The sequence below is a fragment of the Xyrauchen texanus genome, chromosome 17, assembly GCF_025860055.1.
Source record: "Xyrauchen texanus isolate HMW12.3.18 chromosome 17, RBS_HiC_50CHRs, whole genome shotgun sequence".
Lineage (NCBI taxonomy): Eukaryota > Metazoa > Chordata > Actinopteri > Cypriniformes > Catostomidae > Xyrauchen > Xyrauchen texanus.
The window spans coordinates 34,978,016-34,987,026 of record NC_068292.1 but is presented as its reverse complement, the minus strand read 5'-3'; the positions used below and the strand labels follow the sequence as shown (position 1 = coordinate 34,987,026).

The 9,011-nt window shown below is 38.8% G+C and overlaps 1 protein-coding gene across 1 annotated transcript in view; it reads left to right on the top strand.

Annotated features, from left to right (window-relative positions):
- Positions 1 to 297: 297 nt before the first annotated feature.
- LOC127658397 (eukaryotic translation initiation factor 3 subunit E-A-like) overlaps positions 298 to 9,011 on the top strand; it is a 58,994-nt gene continuing 50,280 nt past the window's right edge. Inside the window, exons 1-4 of the mRNA XM_052147668.1 lie at positions 298 to 443; positions 2,844 to 2,961; positions 3,100 to 3,217; positions 8,392 to 8,434. Of these exons, the coding sequence (XP_052003628.1) occupies positions 354 to 443; positions 2,844 to 2,961; positions 3,100 to 3,217; positions 8,392 to 8,434 (369 nt within the window). The 5' untranslated portion in view covers positions 298 to 353. The remainder of the gene's footprint in view (positions 444 to 2,843; positions 2,962 to 3,099; positions 3,218 to 8,391; positions 8,435 to 9,011) is intronic.

Below are 9,011 nucleotides of genomic sequence, written 5' to 3'. Positions count from 1 at the left end.
ATCCACTGGAGTTGTATGGATAACTTTTATGCTGCCTTTATGTGTTTTTTGACGCTTTAAAATTCTGGTCACCATTCATTTGCATTGGATGGACCTACAGAGCAGAGCTGTTCTTCTAAAAATCTTTGATGTGTTTTACAGATGAAAGAAAGTCATACACATCTGGTATGGCATGATGAGAAAAGTTTAATTTTTGGGTGAACTATTCCTTTAAATTGTATTCTAATGATACTGTCTGCTACTTTCACTAACTCCTCCAGATGCAGAAGCCTGGCGTGTCTTCTACTGTGAGAGAACCCGTTCACATACATAAAGTTTTCATGTTTTGAAGCGCGTCCTCTTCTGTTGTCAACATGGCGGAATACGATCTGACCACCAACATCGCTAACTTTCTTGATAGACATCTCGTTTTCCCGCTGCTGGAATTCCTCTCAGTAAAAGAAGTATGTGTATAACTTGTATGTGTTTTTATTTGAAGGTGTAATGTATCGTTATTTGTGAAATAAGCGGTAATTTTAACCACGTGCGCGCGTCATGTTAGCCACAATGCTACTTTCTTACCGGCATGATATCTCATGTGTTCACTTTCCAATAAAGACCAAGAGAAAAACAATACATGACTCAGTGTACGCAAATAATAACACTAAAAAGTTTGATATTAATAATAGATACCCCTTTAGTTATCTTTCAGGTGCTAGCTTGCTGTCTACCTATATTTTATTTTTAGATAAGGTTTGTGTTACTTAGTGAGCAGCTTGCGATCGTGTCTGGAAGCGACGACACTGTGTTTTTATTGCTTTGGATTTCTAAAGAAACCATACACGACCGCTGCCTGTCAGGATAGATTTTTAGTCTAGAGTCGCCTGCCTAGACAGCATGTTGGGCAAAGGCATTTTGGAACAAGCCCTCGATGCCCCAAAATGCTTAGTGCCTACTAGATTATGAGACCATAGTGTTTAGCATTTTAAACTGCCGGTGTTTCCTATACATGCTGTAGTAATTGTATAAACTCAGCAGAAAAAAGAATTGTCCTCTCACTTTCAACTGCTTTTATTTTCAGCAAACTTAACAAGTGTATATGTATTTGTTTGCACATAAAAAGATTCACAGACATGTGACTAACATAAATGGAATAACATGTCCCTGAACAAAGGGGGGAGAGAGACTTTAAGGCACTTGAACAGAAGGAGTATGGCTGGAGGCATTGTCATGCTGGACGGTCATGTCAGGTACCACATGAGGGAGGAGGATGTCTTCCCTGTAAAGTACACTGTTGAGATTGCCTGCAATGACAACAAGCTCAGTCCGATGATGCTGTGACACTCCAGAGTACAGGCCTCGATGTAACGCTCATTCCTTCGATGATAAACGAGAGTCCGACCATCCCCCCGGTGAGAAAAAACCACGACTCATTAGTGAGGAGCACTTTTTGCCAGTCCGGTCCAGCGAAGGTGTGTTTGTGCCCGTAGACAACATTGTTGCTGGTGATGTCTGGTAAGGACCTGACTTACAACAGGCCTACAAGCCCTCAGTCCAGCCTCTCTCAGCCTGTTGCGGACAGTCTGAGCACTGATGGAGGGATTGTGCATTCCTGTTGTAACATGGGCAGTTGTTGTTGCCATCCTGTACGGTCCCGCAGGTGTGATATTTGGATGTACCAATCCTGTGCGGGTGTTGTTACACGTGGTCTTCCACTGCGAGGATGATCAGCTGTCCTTCCTGTCTCCCTGTAGCTCGGTCTTAAGCGTCTCACAGTATGGACATTGCAATTTATTGCCCTGGCCACATCTACAGTCCTCGTGCCTCCATGCAGCATGCCAAAGAAATGCTCACGCAGATGAGCATGGACCCGTGGCATCTTTGTTTTGGTGTTTTTCAGAGTCCGTAGAAAGGTCTCTTTAGTGTCCTAAGTTTTTATAATTGTGAACTTAATTGCCTACCGTCTGTAAGCTTTTAGTGTCTTAACAACCATTCCACAGGTGCATGTTCATTAATTGTTTATGGTTCATTGAACAAACATGGAAAACATTGTTTAAACTCATTACAATAAAGATCTGTAAAGTTATTTGGATTTTTACAAAATTATCTTTAAAAGGAAAGTTTTTTTTTTTTTTTGCTGAGTTTATATATTAACCCTCCTTTTGTCCTTTGGGACATTTTTGAGCCGTATTGAAAAACATTCATAATGCATAAATTCTTGACTACTGGACAACTGTACTAACACCCCCCACCCCCTTAAGGAAAATCTTTTTTATTGTTGTCCGAGAGTGTATACTGATTGGGAAAAAATTTATAAATTCTGAATATTAATGGAGTAACATAATTTTTTTTTTAATTAAAATATAAAACACAACAAAAAACTGGACAAACATTGGCAAAGGATGGGGCAGTATGGGGCTAGGGGCTAAATTTGAGAAAATGTCAAATATATGCCAAATGTTATTCAAATATATACCAAAAACGAAAGAAAAGCTGCAAAACATCCAGAAAGTCGGAATGTGAAATGTCACAACTGGTTCTTCCCATCCAGGTCAAAATTGACCCGTTGAGACAATGGAAAGAACAATTTGATTTAAGCATTTGTTTCTCTTAAACATTTGTATACAGAAATAAAAGTTTTTTTATTTAGTTTGTTTTGATGATCTTGAGGTTCTGGAACCAAAAACTATGCAATGTTTATGCTGTATTCTTTACCTGTGCCTGGTCAAAAATGACCCTAAGACAATAGGAGGGCTAATACATTTCTCTTTGCTTTAGACAGTAAGTAGACATGATTGTGCAAGGCTGGTAAAAATAGATTTGGATTTTGGGGAATTGTAAATTTTTCCATACCTTTGTTCTAGATTTACAATGAGCATGAGCTCCTCCATGGAAAGCTGAATCTTCTCAGTGACACCAACATGGTGGACTTCGCCATGGATGTGTACAGGAATTTATTTCCTGATAAAGAAATACCAAACTGTGAGTTTTTGCTGATGAGTTCATGTAACTTGCTGCTCCCTGTAACCTCTGTGTCAAAGATGCTTAAAGGGAGTATACTATATATGATCATTGGTTGTTATAGTAGGTTGTGATTTACAATGTGCCACTTGCTTGCAGCTCTCAGAGAGAAGAGGACTGAAGTTGTGGCTCAGCTGAAGCAACTGCAGGCTGAAACGGAGCCAATTGTGAAGGTGTTTGAGGATCCAGAGACCACCAGACAGATGCAGTCAACAAGGTAAATGTGGAATTCAGACATCATCTTGCTTATGACCATTTATCTCTTCTGTTGTCAGTTTAGTTAAGCATCATTCTGACTCCCTTCACTTACTGTGTCTTGTGAAAATTAAAGGGATCCGCTTTCTGTACTTTGCATTGCAGTGTTATTTAGACCAATGTTGACAAATTATTTTATGTTGAAAGTTTTGAAAAAGTTAACTGTGGTGAAATGCTTGACTTGTAACCTAAATTGTATGTATAGATTGCTAATTATCTCTAAAAACATACGTTTAAATGGCTCAATCATTAGTTTTTCTTGTTCATCTAATGCAATATGTACAGTGTACAATGCACAGATGAGGCAAGACAGTCCTCATTAAAATGGGATGGAGCCCTGCTCGATGCTAGACGATACTCCAAACAGAACATTTGTGGCTCTTTTTTGGATGGTCGGGCTTAAGTGCCATTTAATTAAATGGATAGCAGAACATCAGAAGGCATTTGTATTCACAATGGGGGTTCATATTTGATGCAAATTGCCATATGGTCAGTTTTAGTTCCATTCTGCAAATTCAGAAGAGCAGAAAGCTTGAGTTTAACTGAGGCTACTTTTTTGGTTTTCGGATGCTGCCATAATTAAAATATTTTGGTTAAACTCTGTCTTTGTCCTTTGATTGCTTTTCTTGGATGGTAGCCCTCATTTCATTTAAGTAATTTCTTGCCACCGGCCAATGTAGATATTTTAGGTGTATTATGGATTAGAAATTTGTATTTATTTAATTAACTGAAGGTCGTTGCACTCATTACTGAAACCAATAGAGATATTTTCCAAATAGTTGTCTCCATTAACACTTGGAGGGATTTGCTACAGTAGATTAGAGACAGTGAAATTTGTTATTTTCCTGATTTGGATTCATGGTGGATTGGAAAGACATCGTTTTGTTGAGTCACTATCTAACTCAAAAGCTCTAACGCTATCCCAAAAGGAAAATTCTGTAATCATTCACTCACCCTCATTTGTTGTTGTTGTTTTTCTTTTCTTTTTTCAGTTGAACACAAAAGGAAATGTAAGAATGTTTGCTTCAGTCACCTTTCACTTTAATTTTATGTTAAAAGGATGCAATAAAAGTGAATGGTGACTATGGCTTTCATTCTGCCTAACATCTCCTTTTTTGATAAATGAAAAAGTCATATGGGTTTGAAAAAATATTAATGTGAGTGAATGATTTTTTTATTGGGTAAGAGCATAGCATTGACTTAGTGGCTGCTTTTAATTTTGATCCATGCAGGTAAAGCAAGTAGCTGAGTCTGTGATCTGCATTTAGTTTTTGTTTAATTGGTCGCTTTGACTAGTGCTAATACCGCACCATACTTCTATATATTTTATCAGGCTACCAGTGTGTTTTTGTGGTGTCTCTACAGTGAGAAATCTCAGTTGGTGGTATTGCCTTCCCTAGACATCTTTAAACACCAGTTTGCTTTTCATTTCTCCCAAACATGTTTTTATCACAGTTCAGGATTAAGTTTGTGGCCTTAGAACCAGGCACAGTCTTAATTAACCCACTCAAATGGATGTCTGCTCTTCATTAACAAGCCACTTTGAAGTTTAGTCGTTCTATCTGAATATTTCGGTTTCGGAGGGCATTTTTTGGTGTCTGGAGTTTCACAGGCCGACACGCCACCAGGAAGTGCAGATCAGGACTCGTCTTTATTTGTTCCTTTGTTTGTTTGCACATTTCATTGCTTTTTTTTTTTTTACTGCGTCAGTCTGATGTTTACAGTGTTGGCTCTCTGACAATGTCGGATATAGAGCGGATGTTATTAGCAGGTGAAATCATGTTTGAAAATCTGTCAGGACCATTGCTCAAGTGTGCTGGAACATATGGAGTGGTGATGGATTCTTTCTATAATGGGCTGAGGGTGATGGATGGATGAGCTGCACTGAATGGCAGAGGGGAGAGTCTTCTCAGTTCCCTCAGCACCAGTTGCATTGCCCTGCATGGTGAGGGCTGGTCTGCCTGTTCTTTATTTTAGTCCAAATGGGAGGTGGTGATAGCTTACAGGGTAAAGATATAGGCTAATATTCTCTTTGGCAGACAGACGCACATAGACTGACAGGCAGTAAATAGTTATGGGAGATACTAAGTGAGGGGGTCGCCGAATGCGAACATTTTCAATAAGGACAGCAGGAGTAGCTTTTCTCCATTAAAGCAGGTAGAAAAGTCATAATTTTGAAGTATCGTGGTATTTGACCTCGTGATGCTGTATTGATATTGTAACGCCAAAAATTTAATTTGTTCGGTTACATTTTTTCACACTAATAAATTGATAAAAATAGCCACTGGCCACCACAAAATGTAAACGTCTAACAAAATGCATTCACAGGATGAGTTGATAACTTGTTTCCTTTGTCAAGATGTGCTAAACTGCAAGTTTTTCCATACAGCTAATCTGCTTGTTGGAACAAGGAATGCAGCAAAATTATATTTCTGGGATGATAACTGATAATTCACAGGTTATTGTGGCCGATACTGATAGCCCATTGGTATCGGCCACGATGAAACATAAACTGAATGAAACATGAACAGAGTATGGAGAACGGCATAGCCTTCCTTCCAACAGATGATCCTGAATAAAACAAGCCCCTAAATATTGAACACTGCATAGATTTAGAAATTATCTTAAAGTGACATAATATGCTTGAGACTGCCTGACAAAGGGTGAGTGAAGCCACAAGCAGTCTGAGATTCTCTGCTGCAAGCAAATAAATGGTAACCAATTATTGGCAAAAATATTGTCATTAATTCCACTGTTGGTGCAAAAATATGGTTATTAAATTTTCTCTGTTATCGGGCTGTAAGATATGTGCACCCTGAATGACAATACCCCAAACATAAAGAATAGCAATATTATTGTACCAAAACACCAATAATGATATCATATAGTTTCTGCAGGTCCTTGCTGGTTCCCACCCCTAGTCTCCATCCAGAGTCCCAGCATCTGTCAGATGACAGTATAATGGAACAGAAGCAGTCCTGCAGGAGAACGCCTTTATAAACAGCCTTTGAACCTCCCCACAAATAAAATAAACTTGCAACCTCCTTTTTCTGTCTGGAGCATGCGGTGACGCACAACTTCATTTGCCGAGTTCTTTAGAGGCGGGCCACATTTGGCGGAGGTGGTCGTGCGGTAAGCATGGCTACCAGCTCCCCCTTTGCCGAGTATTTTGCCAAAACCCAATGATACACCATCACACAAGTAGCAGTAGATCTTCACCCCTGCTTACCTGATGAAGAGATTCTGGGTGTTTGTTTTGTTTGTTTGTCTATCTTCTTATCTGATGTGGGCTTCCACGTGACTTGTTGCAAAATACATTGAGCCTTATAGAGTGAAGCATCAGCATTGCACTTCTGTCTGCGCTCAAAGTAAAAAAAAATAACGACCCTGTTGCTGCTGACCTTTCAAAGTGCTTGGCAATGATAACGGGGCAATTTGCATATGTGCAAAGTCTGTCTTTACAAAATCAGGTCCAGCTTAAAACTTAATTGTCACACATTGTTTTACCTCATTAACTGTGTCTTTGAATAAAAGCAATAAGAAATATTTAAAAACTGTTGAACAATATGAAGAGCTATTGAATGAGTTATTTACGCACACACACACTTTATCAGCCGTCTGGTTTCCAGAAGTATTTTTTTTTTTTAATGAATTCAACCAACCCTACCAGCTCCGAGGTGAATTGAAACATTACCACCATTTAATCCCACTTTAATCCCATGAAGCATTACCAATAAAATAATCAAATATAAAACAATGGGAATATATAAACATTTTGATTTTAGGTTGTTATTGTTATTGTATAGAAACAATATAGTTTATAGTTATAGTTTAGGATTATTGCTAAATATTCCAATATATTTTTGGAACAGTTCTCTGATTGGTAGATTTTTCTCTGCTGTACCATGGATAGTGTAGTTGTTCACCAGGAATTTCACTATCAAACACTATTTTTAAACAATGAAGTTGAAATAATGTGGACTGATGGCTTCAACAGAATCATATTCCATTGATGATCCACCTTGAAGTTTATGATAGGTCTGTCTTCAAATGTTTGTAAATTCTCTGTAAAAATCAATTTGTATGGAAAAAATGCATGGGATTTTTACTTCCGGAACCCAATTATTGTGTTCTGTTTCAGTGGATCCAGAGTCATCTGTTCTTGAACTCATTTAAATTCACCAAGAACTATGGCTGTTTAATTAATCAAAATAAAACAGAAATCGCGATATGATGTAGTGAAAAATAAATTTTTTCTATAAAAACAATATTTTTTTAAATAGGGACAAATAGATTTTTTTTTGTCCAAATCGTTCAGCCCTACCAAGTACACACTAAGACTTTAATGTAAACAAATTCTCTTATTACAAATTCTATTACTTTCTGTCCTCAATTGCCAGGAATTTTGTTTCTGTGTACACCTGCTTCCTTGCCTGGCAAACTCTTAAATTTGTCCTTCTGTGACGCTCGCTGCAATGCTTGTCATGTGGTGGTCAAAGCAGCTCTTGACACTGATGCTGAACTCTGCACAGACATGCCACCGTGAGTTACATGGAAGCCCCTACGTTTTTCAACTGGCAGACAATTCAATAGGTGTAAACAAATTCTAGACTTTTATTGAAGGAGCCATATGTAGGAACCAGAGCATTATAGAAACACCTTGGATAGCAATACTCTGGCAACCAACCACAATGACCTAACATTTTGGGATGACTTTTGACTTTGGCAAGCACCATCATGTAAAAATCGAATTTATAATTTTTGCCTCTTTTCTTTAGAGGAGACAAGAGAGATGTCCAAAAATTATGGTGAAAGAGAGTGGGAACTGGATAAGGAAATTAATCAAGAGGGATTTGAACTTGCTTTGCCCACGTTTCTTCTCTCTTGATACTTTGGGATTTCTCTGTTTTTACTGCTTGTGTCAAATCTTTCGTTTTGATTTTTTCTTTGGATTTCTTTTTAGTCAAGGAAGACTTACTAGATTTTCACATCTTATGAGTTACTCTAATATCTTTGTACCTTTTAGAAAATAAGTGTTGAACATTTCTTCTATTGAATGGCTCAGTCAAGAAAATGTCCACACTAATGCATCTTTTAAAAAAACCTTGTTCACCGCAAAATGCTTCTCTCTTTCAGGGACGGGCGTATGCTGTTCGACTATCTGGCCGACAAGCATGGTGTAAGTGCTTCTTCTGACTCTTCCACCCCTCTGCAAAGTTCTCATGACTTCTCTGTGAACCCGGGGGGGTGGGTAACGGGAGGGGCAGTCCCGAGCAGTGAAACATTAAATTACTTCCCAAAACCTAAATTAATTTTCGGGGATTTTATTGCTTGCAGAAATTTCTGCGGACATGTACATTCTGTGGCGAATTGGTAAGAATAAACAGAACGGCTTGAAACCCATGGGTATGGCCTCAAGAATGCTGGGGAATCTATATTTGACTGGATGGGACTCCCCTCCCACCCAAGCATCCTGGGACTGACCTGAGGCCTGTCCTCAGTGCACCTTCACTGCACGGACTCTGCTGCCTTTACGACACAATCCATGCAGGCACGCCTCCAGGAAAGCCCCTCTTGCCTTAACAACATCTGCACCGGAGCTGTAGTTTACTGTGACCACACAAACAAAGAGACAGAAAATAGCACACACACAATGAGCTCTCTGTTCAGAGATGCTCTGGGAGCAAGTTTCTTGAGCATTTTATACCGAAACTGTCCATCAGACTACTGGTACTCATTGGTCATCACTGTTAGTT